At 56.7% G+C, this 23032-nt stretch overlaps 1 protein-coding gene across 2 annotated transcripts; it reads left to right on the top strand.

The window, feature by feature from the left end:
• Positions 1-2229: 2229 nt before the first annotated feature.
• RAB3D (RAB3D, member RAS oncogene family) lies at positions 2230-21866 on the top strand. 2 transcript variants are annotated; one of them, XM_039514479.1, is made up of 5 exons: positions 2230-2485; positions 11071-11298; positions 15399-15517; positions 17194-17318; positions 18448-21866. In XM_039514479.1, the coding sequence occupies exons 2-5, from the start codon at positions 11071-11073 to the stop codon at positions 18633-18635; spliced, it is 660 nt and encodes a 219-aa protein (XP_039370413.1). In that variant the 5' UTR covers positions 2230-2485; the 3' UTR covers positions 18636-21866. The 2 variants fall into 2 exon arrangements, with proteins under 2 accessions (XP_039370413.1, XP_039370414.1); XM_039514480.1 differs by lacking the exon at positions 2230-2485 and adding an exon at positions 9425-9639.
• The last annotated feature ends 1166 nt before the right edge of the window (positions 21867-23032 follow it).

Raw genomic sequence — 23032 nt, 5'->3', positions numbered from 1 at the left:
GGGAAGGAAAATTGCGTCGGGCCCATCCACCAGTTTCACGTGGATCGTGTCACAGCACTTTGACGTTGGCCGTTTTCATTTCTTTGTACTCTGCTGCGCTTCAATTTCCAAATCCAGCCGTCGTTCTGAACCAGGAATCCAGAATTCTTGGTGGGAAAATGCCCCAACAGGATGCTTTGCCCATTTCAAAGCATTGTTTTCCTCCAAACTTTGTCAGTCCTGAAAATGCATCAGTTTCCTGCCAGAAGTTGCGGTGAACTTGAATTGGAGACAAACTTTTGTGGAAAAACTCCGGCTCACCTCTGCTGAGCAGCCCTGCAGGACTTAGAAAGGCCATGCAACGCATGGAGCATCCGGGGACCCCCGGACTGGATCCATTAGCGCGTTCTACCTCTGGGGTGAGAATTTCTCCTACCAGGATCCAGCTGAGCTGAGCTGAGGAATAGGCAGGAAGCTGGCCAGTCCTTTAGAATAGCTGGAAGGAGGTTAGAAGGAGTAGGGTGGGTCATTGGCAGGGAGCTGGGGAGATCCAGGAGAGAGAGGGCAGCTTGCAAACTACATGGCCAATGAAGCCCCTGCGTTCTAGCTTTGCGCTCACTCGCTCCTTTGCATTGTGCAAGGTTGGTTCTGATGCAAGGGTTTGTAATTCCTCATTGCTTGTTCTGAGAGCAAGCCTCTCTTCCCCCTTCATTGCATGTTGTTGACACAAGAGCTCCTTTTGCTGAGGCTAATAACCACAATGTATTGAAACAGGTTTCAGATGGTAAGCTAGCACTTTAAATTGGGGGGGGGGGGCTTCCTGGTCCTGCTGGCAGACTGGGGCTCTGTAGGGAAGTGTGGAATCTGGGTCGCAGCTGTCAGTCTGCAGAGAGCCGGTTTAGAGTAAGGGGTAAGCTGGGCTGCAGGGAGCAGCCTGTTTTGTCTCTCTCTGGTTTTTTGGTTCTTGTGTGTTGTCATTCTGAATGCTGAGAAATAAAGCCGAGTTACGTTGCAACAGCCCCGTGAAAGGATTTTATGTTTTTGTGTAACTTCTCTATCTGTACGCCAGGAACATAACAATAACCATCAGAGCTGGGGGAAAAAAGTTGGTTCAAAACTTTTTAAAAAATTTCTTTAGAGGGAAAATGGCTTTTTTTCCCCAAAGCAGATCAGAACTCAGGATCTTCGGCTGGAAATCCAGGTGTTTTGAAATTTCCAGCTGTCCCACGTGGGAATGAGATTAAAACAAACAAACCTAACTGAGCGAAAACTGTTCCTCGCTGTGGCTGGGCACGAAGGGAGCCTCCAGCTCTGACAGGCGTTTAGCAGCTACTGTAACAATGGGCTAGATCCTCAGGTGGAGTAAATAGGCCTCAGTCCAATGGAGCAATGATGATTTACACCCGGTGGGGATCTGGCCCCATTGACTCCAATGGAGCGATGGTGATTTACACCCGTTGGGGATCTGGCCCCATTGACTCCAATGGAGTGATGCTGATTTACACCCGGTGGGGATCTGGCCCCATTGACTCCAATGGAGCGATGCTGATTTACACCCAGTGGGAATCTGGCCCCATTGACTCCAATGGAGCGATGCTGATTTACACCAGGTGGGGATCTGGCCCCATTGACTCCAATGGAGCGATGCTGATTTACACCCAGTGGGAATCTGGCCCCATTGACTCCAATGGAGTGATGCTGATATACACCAGGTGGGAATCTGGCCCCATTGACTCCAATGGAGCAATGCTGATTTACACCAGGTGGGGGATCTGGCCCCATTGACTCCAATGGAGCGATGCTGATTTACACCAGGTGGGGATCTGGCCCCATTGACTCCAATGGAGCGATGCTGATTTACATCAGGTGGGAATCTGGCCCCATTGACTCCAATGGAGCGATGCTGATTTACACCCGGTGGGGATCTGGCCCCATTGACTCCAATGGAGCGATGCTGATTTACACCCAGTGGGGATCTGGTCCCATTGACTCCAATGGAGCGATGCTGATTTACACCAGGTGGGGATCTGGCCCCATTGACTCCAAAGGAGCGAGGCTGATTTACACCGGGGGATCAGGCCCCCGAGATCCAGCCCCGTGCACCGGCTCCCTCCCCCTGCAGCGCCGTGCGCGGCGCCCTGGCCCGCCCCCAGGTGGGGCCGGTGTGACGGCACATCGCGAAACCCTCCCGTTTTGCTACTAGCTGCGAATCTGGAGCGGTTCATGCTTCTGCCGTTACACCTGTGAACTGTTTGCAAACCCACCCCCGCTCGGCTCGTCACGCCGGATCGCGGGGGGGGGGGCTGGGCCAGGCTTCCCTCGGGGCGGCCACATCAGCCCGAGGAGGCGGCCCATCGGCTGCGGGAAGTCGATTGCTGAGGTCTGGGGAGAGACACACCTTCCTCCGGCCCCAGCGCCGCAGATCCGGGTGCAGCAGCCGAGGGGGGCAGAGGGGGAAGCAGCCCCCCCAGCGGCGCGCGTGCGGGAGATCCGCGCACCTTGGAAGGTAACTTGGCAGGAGCCGGGGCGGATTTCCCCGGGGCTCTGGGCGTTCGCGGGGGGTGATCGGCCGGGCGGGGGCTGGTGAATGTCTGGATCCGCCAGGCTCATTGAACGGGCGAGAGAAGCTTTTCCTTAGGGTGGGAGTGGCCGGGAGCCCTGGTCAGGGGCCAGCAACCCCCTGCTTGGCACAATGGGGCCCTGGGTGAGGTCTGGGCAGCGCCTGGCAGGAGGGGGCCCCCCAGTCCCAGTCGGGGCTCTGGGCAGCGCCTGGCAGGAGGGGGCCCCCCCAGTCCCAGTCGGGGCTCTGGGCAGCGCCTGGCAGGAGGGGGCCCCCGGTCCCGGTCGGGGCTCTGGGCAGCGCCTGGCAGGAGGGGGCCCCCGGTCCCGGTCGGGGCTCTGGGCAGCGCCTGGCAGGAGGGGGCCCCCGGTCCTGGTCAGGGGTCTGGGCAGCGCCTGGCAGGATGGGGCCCCTGGTCGGGGTCTGGGCAGCGTCTGGCAGGAGGGGGCCCTGGTTGGGGTCCGGGCAGTGCCCAGAGTGCCACGGCCCCTCCCCCCCGTCAGGGAGCCCCAATCTCCGTTGAGACTTCCAGGTGCTCCTGTGAGAGGAATCCTCAGTGGGTGTAAATTGGGGTCACTCCCCCCCCCAGCTGAGCGCTTGTGGAAACTCATGGCCCTTAGTGGGCGCTGCGGGGGGCGGGGGGCACTGACCCGCGTTCTGATTCGGAAGATGCCTGGCTGAGTGGCAGGGAAGTCGGTTTCGACTGATGAGGCAGCAGGAAGCAGCCCGGGTGACAGCTCGGAGGCCGGCAGGAAGCAGTCGGCTGCTTTCCAGGCAGGGATCAGCCGCAGAGGAGCGGCTGCTCTCCTAAGGCTTGATTCAGGAGGTTCCCCGAGCCAGGGGCACCCTCGGTTCCTGGGTACGCCTCGGGGGCGGCTGCGTGGCTCCAGGGCATTTCACATTGGGTCTGAGGCTCTCTGGGTGACCAGCCTGCCTGGATCTGTGGGTCTGGCTGGGTTCTCATTCACCCACGGCCTCTGCAGCAAGTGTAAAGCGATGGGGTCTGGTTCTACACTCAGCTTCCTTTAAGGGTCCCCTCAAGATTCCCCCATTGCAGGAGGGGTCTCTCTGACCCCCCCCCCCCTCCCAAGGGCTATGCACAGTCCCTGCTCCCGGTGTAAGGGGCTGATGGGGGAACGGCCAGCAGGCCCTACACTGTTCTCCGCTTCCTGGGGGCGGAGCAGCAGTAGAGCAGCCCTGAGGCTGCTCTCGCTGCCACCAGGGGCAGGGCCCAGAATACTGGCAAAGGGAGCGTAGAGCCCCAGGGAACACACGGTCCACGTGCACCATTCACGCGTAGGGGTGGGGATTCCATGTCATGAAACAGGAGCCATTTGGAGAAGGGAAGCGGCGGGGACAGGATGGTGATAACGGCCAGGGCATCGGCCTGGCAGGGCGGCTCCAATCTCTCGCAGAATTGAGGCCTTTCCTTGCTGGGGATTTCTCCGGGTGAGGTGGCTGCCTGCCCCTCCTGGTGCCGGGCACAGATCACGCCGCCCTCGCCGCTGGGTGGCGTCTGCACCTGCAGCCGGATGCCCACTTCCACCCGTGTCAGAGTAGAGGGAGGGGCCCTTCCATGCCCCGCCCACAAACTACATTCCGCCCACGTGAGCCGCCACCTACAGTGGATGGTGCTGTGGTTCCGGGTCCGATCCTGCTGCCCGCTGGGTCTCTGATCCGTTCCGTGTGGGGTGGGGGAGCAGCGTGGCCCATGGGCTCAGTTCTTTGATGGAGGGGGGAAATTAAGGGGTGCCCCCTCCCAAACTCCACCCCTGTGTGGCACCAATGTGAACCATGGCTTGCACAAGTGTAGCTAGTCAAGGTGATTAGCTGGCCCCCATCACTGCGGTATCTGGGCGCTTCCCAATCTTTACTGTATGTATCCTCCCAGCCCGCTCTGTGAGGCAGGGCAGCGCTATTGTCCAGATGGGGAAACTGAGGCACGGAGCAGTGACTTGCCCAAGGTCACCCCGGCCGTCTGTGACAGAGCAGGGAAGTGACCTCGTCTTTCCCAAGACAGGCTAGTGCACTAACTACTGAGCCATCCTGCCTCCGTGCACCTCCCAGCCCCCGTTCTCACAGGACGGACATTACCGATGGCAGCCTTCAGCCAGCCATCGTGGGGGCATGCGCGCCAGCGGCGCCCTTCGTACCCCTGTGCACGCTCCTCCCAGACCGCCCCTGCGAGGGATTCCCCTTTCTGAGGCTCCCCCACTCCCAGCACAGCTGGCGAGGGTGAAAGCCGAGATCCCGGGGAACGAGCCAGTAGCCCCAGAGAGGCTCCAGGGCAGTGGAGCTGCTGCTTCCTGGGTGCAAGTCACGCCTACGCTCGGGGTCGCATCGTGGGTCACTACGCAGGGAGCTAAGATCCTGAGACAGGGTGACCAGACATCTTGATTTTGGGGCCTTTTTCTCATATAGGCTCCTATTACCCCCACCCCTGTCCCAATGTTTCACACTTGCTGTCTGGTCACTGAGATGCTGCAGGGAGTGTACGTCTGAGGCCTTCTTTCACTGGTGCCGTGTGTCTGGCTAGAAAACGGGCCGAGTATTTCCTTGGTGACAACAGCATAACGGATGCTAAAGAGGGTCTGTCTCGGAGGCTAAACCCCCCAGGACTCCCCCGAGCTGGGAGGTTCTTGTAGGTTTTGTGGCCCAGGGCCGGTTCTAGTCTCTGGCGGGTCTCCACAACGGGGAGCTGAGCTGATGGGGGATAATCAGCTGGGTGCAACGGGCATTGGTCTGGGCTGATCCGCAAATGTCGGGTGCCTTGCAAGTGTCTCCTTCCCAGAGTGGGGGGCCCCTGGAGCCTCCTGAAAATCCTTGGGGGAGGAAGTTGAAGGGATGCGGGATGAGAATCCATCGGGGGCTGGATAGGCCCCCGCAGAGTTAAAACGTGTCCTGCCCTGAAGACTCTGCCACGTGTCCCTCCAGCCTTCCCCTCCTGTCAGGCTCACCTCTCAGCAGGCAGGAGCCGCAGCCTTGCTGGGATCCCCCCGCACTGTGAACTCCAGCTGCTGGTGCCCCCTTAAAATGCCCCCCCCTGCACACAGCACTTCGATTGGATATGGTATCCTCACTTCTTGTGCGGTGTTGCTCTGCGTTGCGAAACCGCCGCCGTGCTCCACCCCAGAGGCTGCTGCATCTCAGCTCCCGGTGAGGGAACCCTGGATAAACAGTCGCTGTGCCCCACACCACGCCCAGACCCAGTCACTCAGTCCTGGGTGTAGGATCCCTGTCTAAACAGCTGCCGCGCCCCACCCCAGAGGCAGCTGCATCAGTGCAGGGTGAGCCATCCCTGTATAAACAGCCACTGTGCCCTACCCCAAGGCGGCTGCATTGTGGCTCTAGGTGAGGGATCCCTATATAAACAGCTGCCACACCCCACCCCAGAGGCAGCTGCATTTCAGCACCAGGTGGGATCCTTGTCTATCATCAACTAGGCGTGGCTAAGCTCTGCCGACAACCTCTTACTACCCGCTGTCATGACAACCCTGCCCCTGCCGGCAGGTGGCTAATTCGAGCTGTGATCACCCCCAGCCCCTTCCTGTCTGGGTTGTGTCTCTGCACTCCCTGCCCCCTGGGTGTCTGTGTGGAAGAGATGACACAGCAGCATCTGCAGGGGAGTAGTAGCCTGCAGTTTCTTAGCCAAGAATAGCCAAGCTCTCCACGTTTGGGGGCCGGGTTTTGGTTGGTTGGGTTTTTTGGGGTTTTCAGCTTGTCTGGCCTGGGCTTCGTTTCCCAGCCGCTGTGCACACCCCAGAGCTGCCCTGACATGTTCTGTTGCCTCCAGCATCCCGGGCCCTGCCACTTTAACTCCTTCAAGCTGCTCCCAGTCATGTTCTGGCCACTCTAGGCTGTGCAGAGGGGGAGGGAAAAGCCCCTGCTAGAATCACCCCTTTGGGCAGGGGCTCTGGGTGAAGCAGCCCCTGTGCCTCACCCCAGAAGTGGCTGCATCTCGTCGCCGGATGAAGGATCCCTGTATAAACATCTGCCATTCCCCTCCACCCCTTCTGCGGTGACAGAGGGGTCCCTCACCTGGTAGGGAGATGCAGCCACCTCTGGGGTGGTGCGTTGGGGCTGTTTGTGCAGGGATCCTGCCCCCTCCCAGGGACTGCTTCTCACTCTGAGTCCATGCCGATAGGGCCTTCGATCTCTGTCTGGGGGGCAGGGGGTGTCTTGCTGTTACCGTAATACACCTAATAGTGCGAGGTGAGCGGGAAGCAGGATCGTGGGGTGGCCTTGCAGATCGTTGCAGAGAATCTGCGCCGTGCATAAGGGGCGGCACAGCGGTGCGTTGAACCAAGGCCGGCCAGCGCCGCCGGGACGCAGCGGGTGACTCGATCACGGGTAAGAAGTGGTACTTTGGGCAAGGATCGGTCAGGCTGGGCCTTAAAGGGGAATCGGCCCCTTCCCCTGGAGTTCCCTGGCTGATGCCAGGTTACGCCAGTGGGGCAGCTGGCCCCAGCAGTTTGTCTTCGCTCTGCCTGGGCTCCCTCTGGTTGTAAATTGCAGGGAGCGGCCCCTGTTGGAGCCATAAATAAACAAGCCCTTCGCTTTGCAGAATCAACATTTATAAAGGGCCAGATCCCAGCTGGTGTAAATGGGCCCAGCTGCGCTGGCTCCGGTGGCGCAACGCTGGTCTACACCAGCTGGGGGGCTGGCCTAGAGGCTTCACGGCCTGATGTGAGATCGGGTGTGTGTGGGGGGGGAGGGCGAGTGGTACAGGCCGGGGTGGAGGGAGGGACTGTGCAGCTCTCCTAGGGCCGAGTGCCCCCTCCCCGATCCCCTCCCTGTTAGTTCTTGCCCCAGAGTCTCCACCCGGCAGGGCAGAGAGCCCAGGCTGTGAGTCAGGGCCCTGCACCGAGGCTGGTTTGCATCTGCCCTGGCCGTGCCCATGCCTTGGCGCGGGATGGCTGCATACCAGCTCCTGGCAGTGCCTCCCCGGCCAGTCACTGCTGCCTGCCGGCCCCTAAGCAATGCCGTCCCTCCCTTGCACTGCTGCGTGCCAGTGCCCATCCAGCGCGTGCCCCTCCGTGGGCTGCTCCATGCCAGTGCCCATCTGCCCTGTCATCCACCCGATACCCCTCCGCTCCCTCCTGCATCCCTCCACCCTTCCGTGCCAGCTCCCACCCCCGACACAACCCCGAGGAGAGCGCTACTGTGGGATATTTCATCGCTCCAGATGGAAAGAGCTCGGTGATGAGTCCCAGTGGCTCTATGATCTCAGGGCTCCCCTGCCTCAGTTTCCCCCGGCAGCATTGCCTCCACGCACAGCAGGATGGAGACAACCGTCCCATGATGCCCCACTAGCATGAAGCCAGGGTATTTGAACAGCAGTGATTGGGCAAGCAATCTACCAATGAGAACTCTTGCCACCAATCTCCCTCCAACCCATGGCATGCAAATTAGCGGTGGAAGAAGGGCGGGGGTTGGTTAAGCTACCTCTGATGTCATAACGGGCCCTGCTGAGCCTGTTATGATGAGCGTTATTACATGCAGCGATTAACAACTTTGCTTAATTGCAACCGAATTCCTTCAGGTACAGCCTGCGCGCGAGCTCCCAGGATGGGAAGCTCGAGGGGTCTGCGTTATCCAGGGGTTAAGGTCACTGAGGACCCAGTTTGGGATTAATTCTAGCTCCTAAATTAGTTAACCAATTCCCTTGCGAATTCTCAGCCAGTTCGCTCTGTCCCGGGAGAGCGAGGACTGTCCGTTTCGGGAGGATGCACTGGGGTTTTTTTTCATATGAAATGAAGAGAGTCGGATCCCAGCTTCAAGGGCCAATTATTGTGCTGGGCACGATACAGACCCTGACCAAAATCAGCACCCCTGGCGCTGGGCGCTGCTCAGACACTAGGCCAGACAGTCCTTGTCCCAAAGAGTTCACTGTCTAAACAAGGGAAGGACAAGAAGAGAAACTGAGGCACGAAAGGGGGAAGTGCCTTGCCCCAGGTCCTTGGCAGAGCTGGGAAGAGAGCCCAGCTGCCCTGGGCCTCAGCTTGGTGTCCTCTCCATGGCACCACGCGGCAGCTCTAGGAGGGCAGAGCCCAGTGGCTGTCAGCACAAGCCGGGGAACCGGAGCGGTTGCTTCACTTGACTGTCCCGGAGCCGCAGGGATCCGAACTGGTCGGGCTGGTTGGGTTGGAGGCCCTGGCGAAGAAGCAGCTGGCGCGGGGGCGGGGAGCGTGAGTCACTGAACCCTGGCAAGAGCCGTTACAAAGCCAGTCCTGCTGGCTCCCGCCTGGCAGCGTTTAACCCTGTCTGCAAGCTGTGGCAGGCACGGGGCATCTCGCTTCCCTCCGTGCGTCGGGTGAGGCCAGCACCAGAGCGCTGCGTCCAAATGAGAATCCTTAGCAGGGACGCGCATTACGGTAGCACTTAGATCCTAACTGAGTGTGGGGGCTGCACAGACCCCCTTCCAGGATCGGGCCCCCCAGCACGCACCGGGGGCCGTGCAGGCTGCCTCTGGGATCAGGCCCCCCCAGTGCATGCTGGGGGCTGAACACACGTCGGCTGTGGGAGCCGGGAACTTCACTCCATTGCCTGGTCGTCGTCGGATTACAACTCCCATGAAGCAGCTTGGTAACCCTCCTAGTGAGCAGAGGTGGGGCATCATGGGAGTGGCCGGCCCTGGTGCATCATGGGCGACGTAGTTCAAGTGATGACCTGGGCCCCGGGGTAGAACTGGGGCAGGCGGGAGGCACCAGCATTACAGCTCCCCTGAGGCTCTGTGATGGCGTTTGCCAACAGACGTCTCTTGGGCTTCGGGCCTTCTGGTTTGCGGTGGAAAAATCCAGTTTTTCTGCAGGAAGCAGAGGCTTTTCCGGACAAATTTCATTTAGTCGAAAAACTTCATTTCCCCTCAGAAAACAGCTTGGGTGGATAATGTTCAACCGGCCCCACTCAGCCCCCACCTTGGCACTTGTGCCAGCTCTGAAAAATAGCAGCAACTCGCCCCTGGTCTCACCCAGTGGCAGAAGCAGGACTCGAACCCAGATCTCCTGCGGCCCAGTACCTTCACCCCACACCTGCCAGTCTTCAATCAGAGCCCACCCCCCTCTGCTGCTGGGAGTGGATTTCTTCCCTTCTCCCTCTAGGTAAACAGGTTTTGGTTTTGGTTTGGTTTGAAGTAGGGGTGAGAAGCAAAAGCCACAGTTCCTGCCACTTCCCAGTTAGCAAACAGCCGTGTTTGAGCTTAGGCAGCCTCCTACGCACGCCCTGCCCCGGTCAGGTGTGACCCAGCCCAGCCCAGGGAGCAGGGTAACCCCGCCCGGGACAGGAGGATCGTCTGTGCCGGAGGAGACGGGCACCTGAACAAGTCCTCGAGCAGCTGGGTGAAATTCTCCGGCCTGGGCTATGCCAGAGCTCAGACAAGGTCGCTGGAATAGGAGGCAGGATGGCTCAGTGGTTAGGGTGCTAGCTTGGGAGAGCTGCATTCGCATCCTTCTACAGTAGGGCTTAGAAGCCGCCAAGCAAGCTCAGGGTCCTGTTGTGCTGGTTGCCACACGAATACAATCCCTGAATGAGCTAATTAGCCTCTTATGTCTTTGTGCAGGACCTGAGACACTGGGGCCCTTGGGTGCTACCGTAATACACCTAATAAACAATGTACAGCGCCTGGCACAATGGGGTCCTGGACCATGGCTGGGATTCTTGGGTGCTACTGCAATACACCTAATAAATAACATACAGCACCTGGCACAGTGGGGATCCTGGGCCATGGCTGGGGCTCCTATTTGCATCGCGAGAGCACTTGACATATGAGACAATGGGTGTGAGGGGAAACTGAGGCACAGAGCTGGGAGGTGACTTGCCCAAGGTCACTCAGCAGGTCTGAGCTGGGACTAGAACCTGGGAGTCGTTATTTATTAGGTGTATTACGGTAGTGCCTAGGAGCCCTGGTCACAGGCCAGGACCCCGTTGCGCTCGGTGCTGTACAACCCCAGAACAGAGAGACTGGCTCCACCCCCAAGGGCTTGACAATCTACTCCTCCAAAGATCCAGTGATGATCTCTGTGTTACTGGTGGTAAATGACTCTTCTGGGCTGGGATCTCTGCCGATCGCCAGGGATTGGCTGCTCCCAGAAAGGGCTTTCCAAAGGAGGAGGAGCTGGGATCCCCTCAAACAGCCACAATCGGGGTCACAGGTCCTAGCTGGCCTGGGAGAGGAATGATCGCGGGGCTTTTCTTAGCCTTGTGGCTGGCTGGCTGACAAGCAAGGCAGAATGGCTTGTTCAAAGTCACAGAGTAAAGTCCTTGGCAAAGCTGGGAATGAGACCCAGGAGTCCTGGCTCCCAGCCGCCCCCCCCCCCAACTCTTACCACTAGACCCCACTGCCCTCCCAGAACTGGAGATAGAACCCAGGAGTCCTGGCTCCCAGCTTCCCCCCCACAACACTAACCACTAGACTCCACTCCCCTTCCAGAGCCAGGAGAGAACCCAGGAACCTTGGCTCCCAGCCTCCCCCAACCACTAGACCCCCACTGCCCACCCCTCTGCCTTGCTAATGGCCCCTCTCTGCCCCCCAGATGGCCTCCGCCAACGACACCCGGCAGGCCCAGAAAGATGCCGCCGACCAGAACTTCGACTACATGTTCAAGCTGCTGATCATCGGGAACAGCAGCGTGGGGAAGACGTCCTTCCTGTTCCGCTACGCCGACGACTCCTTCACCTCGGCCTTCGTCAGCACCGTGGGCATCGACTTCAAGGTCAAGACGGTCTACAGGAACGAGAAGCGGGTCAAGCTGCAGATCTGGGTGAGGGCCGGGGAGGGGAGGGACCCTGGCAGGGAGGGAGGGAGGCCCCGGGGGATCCCAGCGGGACAGTTTATCTCTTGGGGGCGGGACTGTCTTTGCGCTAGATGCTGTACAAAACACAGCACAATGGGGTCCTGGGCCATGGCTGGGACGCCCAATGTTACCGTAATACTGATAGTAGCTGATGAGGATAAGCCATGGCCCAGGCGGCCCCGCACTTATCGATCAGGGGCCTTGGGCCAGAAAAGATCCAGCACCCTGTATGCTCTGGCATTGGCACCAGACACTGGAAAGAGAGAGAGAGGGAGGCGTCCAACCCACCCTGCTGCCCCTAGCAGGGCAATACTATACCGCAGGTGAATTCCTCCTGACCCTGAGCTGTGGATCGGCCTGTGCCCTGAAGCATGAGGGTTGACGGCCCTTTTCCTTTCAATGCTCACCAGGTGCCGACCCTTCGGTCCCAGATTCCTGGGACTTCTGGCCCCAAGTGGGGCGCGCACCTTTCCCCAGCACCCTGGTCTGTACAGCCCCCCTGCAGCCAGCCCCCATTCCTGAGCCCCCACTGCCCAGTGGGTGGCGGTTTGGAGGCCTGGCAGTTGGAGAGGCTCTGCCCTGCGTGGTGGGGTGTTGGGCCAGCTCCCCATATGGGGAGTGGATCAGAACTTGGAGGCTCCCAGCACTTGTGTGCAGCAAATGGGCGTGAAATAGGCACACTACCCCCCCACAGGGAGGGGGCTGTTACCGTAATCACTGGAGTGCTGCAACGCTTCCTTTTTAAAACTTCATTTCCTCTTCTGTTGGAGGAAGACGTTCTGCCCAGTGCTGCGGCCCTACAGGGAAGAGGCCCCACCTCCCGACCCGGAGCCAGCTAGTCCCCTGCCCAGAGTTAGATCAGAGCCAGCACCCCCTGGAAGGGAAAAGGCCCTGTGCCCCATTCCACACACCTCTGAGCCAGCCAGTCCCCCCCCATTCCCCCTGGGCCCAGCCCAGAACCAGCGCCCCCTAGAGGGGAAAGGCCCTGTGACCCATTCTGTGAAGAGTGACACTTTTTAAGACTCTCTTTATTTCTTGAATGCAACGTGGCCCCGACCCCGGCCCCCAGCTGGTGTGATTCAGCCTTGCTCTATTGGCACCAGGTCACTTTACACCGGCCGGGGATCTGGCCCGTTGGCTCCACTGGCTCTGTGGCCGAGTGGGGGTCGGGCCCACGTCATGCTGAGGCCCCAGTGGCCGCCCTGACCCACGGTCCCAGTTGGCAGGACTGGATCAGCACGTTCTTTTCCTGTTATCTCCATGGCCGGCAGCTGCGGCGAAGTCCCTAAGTGCAGCCGGATCCCCCGGTGCTGAGGGTAAACATGCCTCCCCTCCTCACGCGGCAGCTGCAGCTGTCACTGGCTTTCGCGGGGAGGGAGGGGGGTCAGAGTCTCTTTGCTCCTGAAGGCCTCTGGCAGTCACCATGGTAATGGCACCGGCCTGCGTGTGCTTTGGCTCGGGCAGCAGCTGACGTTACCTTGACTCCGGTAAATGCCGCCGGGCACCATCATGCAAAGGCTCCACCCGAAAAAGATTATTTCCCCCCTGCCCCCAAATCCTCTGGGGTCTCCCCCACCAACCTGGGGACCGAGAGACCCAATCTGTCCCCCTTTTTTTATTCTGTTTTAGCCTGTGGAACTCTGCCACTGATTTTTTTCCATGGTGGGAACTTCACCAGCCTCCTAATGCCACCTCTGAACAATGTCTGCCTCCTCATTTACCCTCTGTCAATGCAGTTAGCCTGTGGAACTCACTGCCACAAGAGGCCACTTCTGGAGAAAGGCTGCCTGGCCAGACGGAGCCCTGCTCTGGGGATTTCTATAAGGTTGAGCGGTCTCTGCACATGCTGTGGCTTGAATCTTTGCAGGCCGTAACTCCACAGACTCCAGCCGGGAATTTGGCCCAGTTTGGTTTTTTTTCCACTGTAACCTCTTGCCTCACTGTGATAGGCGGGAGAGACCCGGAGGAGCAGTGTTGGCTAATGGAAGCCCTCTCTGGGAACTGACCTGACCACTAGGAGGGATGGGTGATTTAGATCAGGGGCATGTGTAGGAGTGACATTACGGTAGCAGGTGGTTAACCCTTTGGCTTGGCTTTGCTAGAGTCACTCCCCTGCTTAATTAGATCTGAAGCTCTTTGGGGCAGGGTCCATCTGTTTGTTCTGCGGATGTACAGCACCTGGCGCGTGGGTTCCTGGGCCGTGACGCTGAGGCGCTACCACAATCCGCCTCATAAATAAGTATTTATGCCTGTGCTTTGCTTTAAGGGGACACAGCTGAATGGAGAGGGGCTCATTGAAATGAGGATGGACAGATGCCTTCCTGCCACCTCCCAAATGGATCCGTGGAAGTGTCTCTGCATCTCTGCAGACTCTGCCTGACCCTCCGAAAAAGAGAGAGGTCAATAAATAGGTGTATTATGATAGCACCTAGCAGCCCCAGCAGCCCAGGACTCCATTGCGCTGGCTGCTGTACATTATTAGGTGTATTATGGTAGTGCTTAAGAGTCCAGCCATAGCCCAAGACCCCATAGGGCCAAGCACGATACATTATTTATTAGGTGTATTACGGTAGCCCCTAGTAGCCCCAGCCATGGACTGGGATGCAATTATGGTAGGTGCTGTAGATTATTTGTTAGGTGTATTACGGTAGAACCTAGGAGCCCCAGTCATGTGGCCCGTAACTCCATTGTGCTGGGCGCTGTACATTATTAGGTGTATTACGGTAGCACCTAGGCCCCCCCAGCCATGGCCCAGAACTCCATTGCGCTGGGTGCTGTACATTATTAGGTGTATTACGGTAGCACCTAGGGCCCCCCCAGCCATGGCCCAGAGCCCCATTGCGCTGGGCGCTGCACGAACACAGAACAAACAGACGGTCCCTGCCCCAGGGTGCTGATCCTCTAAATTCGACTAATTTAACGGAGATTAGTTTAAGGCCTAGTGTTGATCCCATCATCTAGGCAGGACATCGCAGGTTTTAGCCTGCGGAACTCATTGCATCAGCTGTAAGGCCGGCTCTCCATTCCAGACACCTGCCGCCGGCAGAGCTCTGCTAGTCAGTGCCGTGTAGACGGGTGAGGTCTGGCCGACCCAGCAGAACCCCTACCGGAGACGCGGTTATAGCAGCCGAGCGTTGCTTTTGCTGGGTGCGGTGATTTCGGTGGGGTGGGGTGGAATGAGCGATCCTGGTGGAGTGCACAGCTTTACTGGGGTAAGCCCTTTGCGTATGGCTGTAGCTACCCGGCAAAGCACTCTTCAGCGAGATCGGGCTTCAGTCCCCTCCCTTTCATACCCATCCAGCATCCCTGTAGTCCTGCCTTCCGCAGCGGGCTGACTAGGATCCCACCCGGTCTCTTCCCTGTCCCGCACCCCTCCACGAGTCCCCTCCTTGCCCACCCCGTCCAGGCAAGCCGCCCACGCTTCGCTCTGTCTCCACACGGCAGAAAGGGGATCGTCCGGCTCTCCGGTGTTTTATTTTTAACAGCAGCTCGTTCAAATTTCCATTCCGCCCCCTTAGTAATAGATTTTTTTTTTTAATTACACGCAAACAGTGCGTCTTACGTGCATCTGAGCTGTCATGGAAACGAGCCCCAGTTCCTGGTACCAGCCTGACACTTCCAGGCCTTTTAATGAAAAGATCCGTCTGTCACGGCCCTCTGGGTGCTCTCTGGTCTCCACAGTAACAGGCCCATCTCTGGTCTCTGCCTGCTCCTGAGAGTAGATAAGAGCTGTACAAGGCCAAGCAGATAGCAGGCAGCTGACATTTCTCACCCTCCCACAATGCACCGCTTCACAGCCCCTAACTGAAGCAGCCCTGCGGACACCTGGGGAGAGATGGGCCCTGCCCCAGGGAGCTTGCAGTCCAAAGAAAGGGTTATCCTGTGTTTTACAGATGGGGAAACTGAGGCACGGGGGGGCAGGAGTCTCTGGCAGGAAGTGAAGGGGAGCATTAACCCTCAAGCCTCCCACAGCACTACCTCCGGGTTGAAATCTTCCCCTGTGCCGCTGGGGATCTTGCAAAGAAGCAGCTCTTATTTGTGTGTTGTGGGGACGGGATTGTTTAAAGGACACCGCAGGGCAGGAGAGATACCGGACGATCACGACGGCTTATTACCGAGGAGCCATGGGCTTTCTGTTGATGTACGACATCGCCAACCAGGATTCCTTCAACGCCGTGCAGGACTGGTAAGAGACCCCCTGTTCCCTTGCATTGTACCATGAGAGCCAGTCGTGTCCAGGGCTGAGTGAAGATACAGGCACTGGGGGCCAGTGTTTAGGGCCCCTGGCTCCCTGAGGGTCACAGGGATTGAGGTCAAGATCTCCGTGGGGGAAAATGAGCTCTCTGACTGGTGCTGGTGGTGAAGAAAAGCTTGAGCCGAGCAAAACGGACGTCTGCCTGAGTCTGCCAAGAGCCTGAGTTGATAGCTCAAAAGAGCGCGGAGTTGTCTGTTGCAGCGACCCTGCCTGAGTCTGCTGAGAGCCTGAGCCCGTCCGCCTGAGGGGGGCAGCTGCGCTGCGTGTAATTGATGCAGCCAAGCTGCCTGCATCTGCAGAAAGCAAACTGTGTGTGAGAGTGGGGGAGGGAATATGGCCCCTCAATCCCTCCTGCCCTGGGGAGGGCCCTGCCTCCATTGAAAACTCCTGATAAGGTTGCAGCGCTCATGTTCCTTAAAGACACGGCGTCATGGGGAAGGGCCCATCCGTAAAGACTCATTGGATTTTTAAGATCTTTTATGGAGGGCGGGGCAGTGTTGGGGATGGAAGAGGCAGGTCACTGCACTGAACTATGGGGAAAACCAAGGTGGGGTCGACCTCGGAGATGGGGCTCTTTCCCGCCCCGACTTTTTCACTGCTCCTTATTCCTGGCTTCACCCCTCTCTGGGGTCTGTTTGTCATCACCCCCGCGCCCAGCTGCAGCCTCCCGCAGGGAGAGGCACAAATCTGCTGGGGCAACCCATGAGTCAGATTGACAGTGAGTCACCGGGTTTAGGGAGGAGGAGTCAGGCTGTCCGGGGCGGATGCTGCGGCTCGGAGCCGCTGAGCTGCCTCGGGTCAGGCTGAACGGGGAAGGGTTTAGCCCAGGGATATAGTGGAAGCCAGGACTCCTGGGTCCTCTCCCTGGCTCTGGAAGGAGGGTGGGGTCTAGTGGTTAGAGCAGGGGGCTTGGGAGTCAGGACTCCGAGGTTCTGTTCTGGGAGGGGAGCCCTCGGACGGCTGCTTTCACTCACGCAAAGCCCACTGGGTGCCATTTCTTCCTGGGACTGTGTTTAACGCCGCTGAACACTGACGGATGCACTTTCCCTCTAAAGATCTCCGAGTGCTTTACAAACAGGGTTTGGTATTTATTGTTATTATTTTGATCCCTTGTTCACAGAAGGGGAAACTGAGGCACAAGGTAGCAGAGACACCCAAAGGAGTCATCTTTTCCACCCCCTCCTCTCTACCCACTAGGCCCTTCTCCCCTCCTAAGCCTGGGCATAGATAGAACCTTGGACTCCTCACTCCCAGCCCCACAGCTCGAACCACTAGACCCCAAAGCCCTCCCAGAGCTGGGGATAGAACCCAGGAGTCCTGACCTCAAAAGGATAGTAAACAATGTGAGTTGGTGGGGGAAGGATGCGTTCAGTCCCTCCCATGGAAGAGCCTATATGTTGAGCCCCACACCAGCCAGGAATTTGCACATGTTGCTTTAAGATGGGGCGGTGCGGGGTCCCCAGCAATAAAAGACACATTGGATTTGTAACCCTGCTCTTTTATAAGGGAGGGAGGAGTCAGAGTGGGGTGGGGTGAAGGTGATTGACAGCTGGGTGGGCACAGCTTGTAAGCAAGGCCCGAGTTCAATTCCCACCCCCGCTCCATAGGGCGACCCAGATCAAGACCTACTCATGGGATAACGCCCAGGTGATCCTGGTGGGGAACAAGTGTGACCTGGAAGATGACCGAGTGGTGGCCACGGAGGATGGCAAGAGGCTGGCAGATGAGCTAGGTAGGTGCCCTCCACTCCAGCCCCGCAGCGGCTGGAGAACCTGGAACAGATTTTTCCATTTGTCGACAATTCCAAAAACCCCAGGAATGAACTTTCGTGGTGGTGGTGGTGGTGGTGGGTGTCAACGTTTTTCAAAACGTTCAGCATGTTGAAAACTATTTTGTTTCGACTTGAGGCAGAAGTTTTGAACTGGAGCATTTTTAACTTCGTTTGTTCAATTTAAAAGAACACGAAGGAAATTTTGAGAGGGAAAAAACTTAAATGTGTTTTTGTTTTTTTTTAATTCTTTTGGTTTTTTTTGGGGGGGGGGGTTGTTTTTTGGTTTGGGTTTTCTTCCCCTCCAACTGCAACAATTTGGCAGAACCAAATTCCCATGAAAATCAGCAGTCGGTAGGCACCTAATTTAGGCCTGAGGCCTCAGGCACTTCGCTAATGTTTTATTTGCAATCACAAACTTCTCCATGAACAGAAGGGGCCTCTCCCAATCATCTCCCGCCCTTAACTCTTGTTTTTTGTGTTACCTCGCCCCCTAGTGGCCAACATCAACAGATAAAAGTCCTGCTGCTGCTGGCCTCTATAGTCCTAGATTCCAAGGCCAGAAGGGACCATTGTGATCAGCTAGTCTGACATCTTGCATCACACAGGCCAGAGACCTGTAGGTAGTTATAGAGGGGGATCAGGTTATTGCTCCGTTAGCTCAGGTGTTAAGGGACTGGGGGTTTCATGCCAAAGGCTAAGGGTTCAAATCCTCTTCCTGGATCCACCGTAAGAATGGCCATATTGGGTCAGACGAAGGGTCCATCTAGCCCATCCTGTCTTCTGATGCCAGGTGCCTCAGAAGGAATGAACAAGTGATTCATCCCCTGTTGCCCATTCCCAGCTTCTGGCAAACAGGCTAGGGACACCATCCCTGCCCATCCTGGCTAATAGCCATCGATGGACCTATTCTCTGGTTCTTTTTTGAACCCCGTTATAGCGTTGGCCTTCACAACATCCTCTGGCAAGGAGTTCCACAGATTGACTGTGCGTTGTGTGTACTTTCAGGCACCAACACACGATTTTTCTCCTCCTTCTCCTCTTCTTTCTCTTTCCCTCCTTTCTCCCCCTTCCTTCCCTCCCCTCCCTGCAGGGTTTGAATTCTTCGAAGCCAGCGCCAAGGACAACATCAACGTCAAGCAGGTCTTTGAGCGCCTGGTGGACATTATCTGCGAGAAGATGAACGAGAGCCTGGACACCAACACCACCCTCGTCGGCAACAGCAAGAACGGGGCCCTGACTGAGACTCCACCCCCACAGTCCAGCAGCTGCTCCTGCTAGATAACAGACTCCACCCACCTCCGCTCCTCTCTTTCCGCCCCCCCTCACCCCCGCCCCAGCAATCACATTGATGTCATAGATAAATAGGATGGGAGGTTATGGGGAGAGGCAGATCTCTTGGGCTGGTGTCCCACTGTTTCTCTATTTGCCTATGACAACAATGCGTTTTCCCTTTCCTTATTCCCAAGCCAGGGTTCTTCCATCCCGGCAACCACAGCCAGCAGAGGGATGAGGAACGTGAGCCCATCCACCGGACCTCAGAGGTGGTGGGGCAGGCCCAGGCCCCCCACCGCTGACGGAAATTGGCCTGACTTCCGTTGACTTTGATGGCGCTGACGTGGGTGCTACGGATCCAACGGGGGTCTGATGCCTCAGCAGCTGCACAGTCTCTTGGGCGTGCGTCTATTAACCAAGCCCTAGGTGCAGCTTTGCAGAAGGCTGGGGCATCGAACCCCCATGTAGATCTGTGACAACTGCTCTGTGTTTGTAAGAGGACGGAGAGGGGCGTCGGGGGAGATGTGGGGAGGTTTTCTGCACAGGGCTTGCTGCAGGATCCTCATGCTGGAAAACAGGTGTTGGGGGAGGGGGAAGATCCAGTTTCATCTCAATTTTCCACTGAACATTTCAGGCTTTTCCCAGTGAAAATTCGTGTCCTGACCATCTTTGACCAAAAATCGGAGCGACTTATTCTGAAATGCCTCCTGGATGTTGTAGTCCAGCTGCCTTGTGCTCCTGTTCTCTTCTGTAGAATGGAGGCCTTGGTCAGACTACATCTCCCACGATGCACCACATTCTCTCTGCTAGGAGGGGGGGTTGCATCATGGGAGTCCCTGGCCATGGTGCAGCATGGGAGATGTAGTCCAACTAAGGAACCCGGCTCATAGGGGAGAATGGAAGCTTGAGGCCACTGAACTACAACTCCCATGAGGCACCACAGCAGCATTTCCAAAGCAACTCAACCCCACGTGACTTTCCCATAGAGTCGTACACCCTGTAAATGGCCAGGGGTGCCTAGTGTGCTCCCCCACCCTGGTGCATTTGTTTGCACTAGTGTCAAAGGCTCCCATGGCGGGGTTTCAGTAAAAATAACACAAAGCACCCGAGAGTTGGGCCAAAGATCCCAGGCCTGATTTCCCGTTGCACTGAGCCTTGTACGGTGATTTATTTACACGAGGATGTGAGGGGTTAAAATCAATTCTAATCTGATTTGCACTAATGGTGCATGGGGGGAGGGGTTGCACTAGTGATGCAGGGCACTGGGGAGTTGGACCAGTGAGGCAGGAAGGGCCACTGGGTAGAGAGACTTTCCTCCGTCTTGGGGTGTTGGTTCCAGGCCGGAGCCTGGCTTGGCAGTGACTGAGACCCTAAGCTAATGCAGGCAACGCAAGAGCTCGCCCCAGCCTTGAGGCTTCGGGATCCATCACTATTTGGTGCAGTGTCCTACACTGTGAGGGGCTGGTGCGCTGTGGGGAAGCTGAGGCACAGCTGCCCTAGAACCAAGCTTCGTAGGGCCTGGGGCCCAGATCCCCTTGCCGTTCCCTGGGATTTGAGGACATCTGACTCCCTTTGTGATGCCCTGTGCCCCCAGCCTGTATTAAATATCCCCGTCAGGCCCAAAGACTCCAGTGCTGTTATTTTTGGGAGGTGCCGTGCAGGCACCCAATGGGGCACCTTCCAGAAAGCTGTAGCTGGTAGATGGGCCTTGGATAACCCCCAGGGGAGGAAAATCACTAGATTCCCCATCAGGGGATGGCTATGCTTGGACCTGGACCAGGGCATGAGACTCGGTTGTTCCCCTACTTCTGGGGTCGTGCCTAGTACCTGGTGTCAGCTAGAGCAGCCACTGGGCTGCTCTAATTCATGCTCTGTTTCCCAAGAGCCCCTGCTGAAGCATGGAGTACCCATAATGCAATGTGTTCCTCTCACACACCCCCACACACTAGGTTCAGTGCCCTTCTACCAGCTTCCCATTGGCTGGGGTAGGCCCTGCTCCTGCACACTGTGTGTGGGAGCGGGGGAGGCAGGATTCTCAGGTTGGGCTGTCTCTGCCCACTTTATTCAGCCTTAAAGGGGCCTTAACTGAGAATCAGCCTCTGGAATCTGGACTCTTGTGTGGCAGCTGCCCCTTACTGTACCGGGACTCGGCTCCTTTAAAAAGGAGTCAGACACGTTCCAGGGTGACGTGAAATGCTCCTTGATGTCCCAGCCATTTCAGCCCCTCTGCGGCTATCGATTAGCTTCTCCTCGCTGGAGCAAGCTTCTATGCGACAACTGGGCTCTCCTGGAGTCCGATCTCACGGCTCTCTGTGAAGCAAGCGCTCAGGATGCGGCTGCAGGGACCGGTGCGCTGGGGAGACCAGACAGCAAGGGTGAAAACTCGGGATGGGGGTGCGGGGTAATAGACACCTATATAAGACAAAGCCCCAAATCTGGGGACTGTCCCTATAGAAGCGGGACATCTGGTCACCCTATGGTGCACCATCCCTCAGCTCACAATGCGACACTTACACGCTTCGTGCCCCAGCCGTGCAGTGTTTTGGCCACGGGGTGGGGGGGGGGGGTTTGCATCACTCAGATTTCCAGGGGATGTGCAATCTTTAAAAACGGAGGAGAGGCCAGTGTCTTACTTTTACAAAAAAAAAAAAACAAAAGTGCCTTTAGCAAAAGCCAAACTCTTGATCAGTCATGTGTAGCTTGCCACGGTCCCAGCTAAGCTGTAGCCCCGTGGTAAATGTCTTGTTTAACTTCACGCTCTTTTCTTCTTAGCCAGACCTATGCCTTCCCCCTACACCCTTCCCAGAGTTATTTGAGAGAGAGAGATAGCAGAGTTCAAGGCCAGAAGGGATCATTCACTCATCTCCTCTGACCTGCTGTGAATCAGAGGCCATGACACTTCATCCAGTTACCCCTGTCTTGAGCCAAAGATAGATACACTGGCACTGATCTTTAAAATCCCTGCGGTCAGATCTCTGTAACAGGGTGTGTGTGTGGGGGGGGGGGGGGAGATTTATAACTGATGTAGCATGTGAACATTGGAAGGTGGCATCCACCCCAAAAAATAGGCCTAAAGAAATTTAAACCTGACCAAAGTGGGATTTAGGTATGACTGGGGCGGGGATGGGCTTTTTGTTCTGTGTTTGTACAGGGCCTGGCACACTGGGCCATGACCAGGCTTCTGAGCGCTACCATAATATGCCTAATAAAGACTAATAATGCCTTTGAAAATCCCAACGGAACGGTCTGATGACTGACTGATTTCTACGCAGGTGGGTCTCGGGCCCCCTCCACGGGCCAGATGATATAGTTAGGTGGTGGTGGAGGCGTCTCTGGCTCAGGGTATGACAGACAAGGGGGAGGTAATGGCTTTTATTGGCCCAGGTGCTGCTGGTGAAGGAGACAAGCTTTCGAGCACCAGGCAGCTCCTCTGCGGGACCTGAAGGAATCCCAAGTTTAGCTTTGGCACAATTCAACTTTGATTTTTCTATCAGTTCGATGGATACGAGGGATGTTTATTTTAAGCACATTTTTGATTGTTTGGAACCAATTTACCCGTTCACCATTGCACAAAATTATGGGTTTTAAAGCATTTTTTTCTATGTATTTAAATTTTCCCAGTTGTGGGAAAATATGGGGGGAATCAGAGACGGGGAGGGGAGTGGACAATGACACTCGACTTTGGGATTCAACAAAGAAAGCTTGAGAGCCATCAACACACAAGCTGGCAACATCACGCGTCAAAAATTTACACTTCACTCAAACTCTAGTAAATTCTCAAGCAGCATGTTTCTTATGTTGCCCGGCTGTCAGTGTCAATGATCAGTGGAAATCGTTTTGCCTCCTTTGTGGGTGTCTGGTCAAATCGCCGTTTATTGACCCTTCCTGATGAAAAGCGAACCCGGCCTAGCTAACGTGCATGTATTGCTGAATCTATCGGTGGGGGCTTTTGCCTGCTAGCAAGGAATGATCCTGAGTTCAGAGCTGTTCCTAGCTCCATATAATCACGGCCTTTTCTATAAATGGCCTTTTTCTGTTGTTAACAATCTGGCAAAAGTCCCCCCCCAAAACATCTTAGAATTACATAAAACAACGGCCGGGGTCTTCGGCAGCTTTGTACAGAGGGTCTGGCCCAATTGTCCTTAATAATTCAGGATGGTGGCGACCGCACAAATAGCGCCCGTGTTCCTTTTCCCAGCTGTCTTTTCCCCCCTGCACCCCAAAAAAGCAGGAGAATGTAGGGAGGCGAAATACAGACCCTCATGCCTTTTAATTCCCTCTTTCCTCTCGCTTGTCAGTTTCACCCAACAAACTGCTTCCAAATTTTCTTTTTGCGGGGTGGGGTCTGGGGGCGATCGGCGGAAAATCTACCAAAGCGCCTGCAGTATTGCGGTGATGTTAAT

This window comes from Mauremys reevesii, linkage group 25, assembly GCF_016161935.1.
Source record: "Mauremys reevesii isolate NIE-2019 linkage group 25, ASM1616193v1, whole genome shotgun sequence".
In the NCBI taxonomy this organism is placed as follows: domain Eukaryota; kingdom Metazoa; phylum Chordata; order Testudines; family Geoemydidae; genus Mauremys; species Mauremys reevesii.
This window is presented reverse-complemented; position numbering and strand designations above follow the sequence as displayed.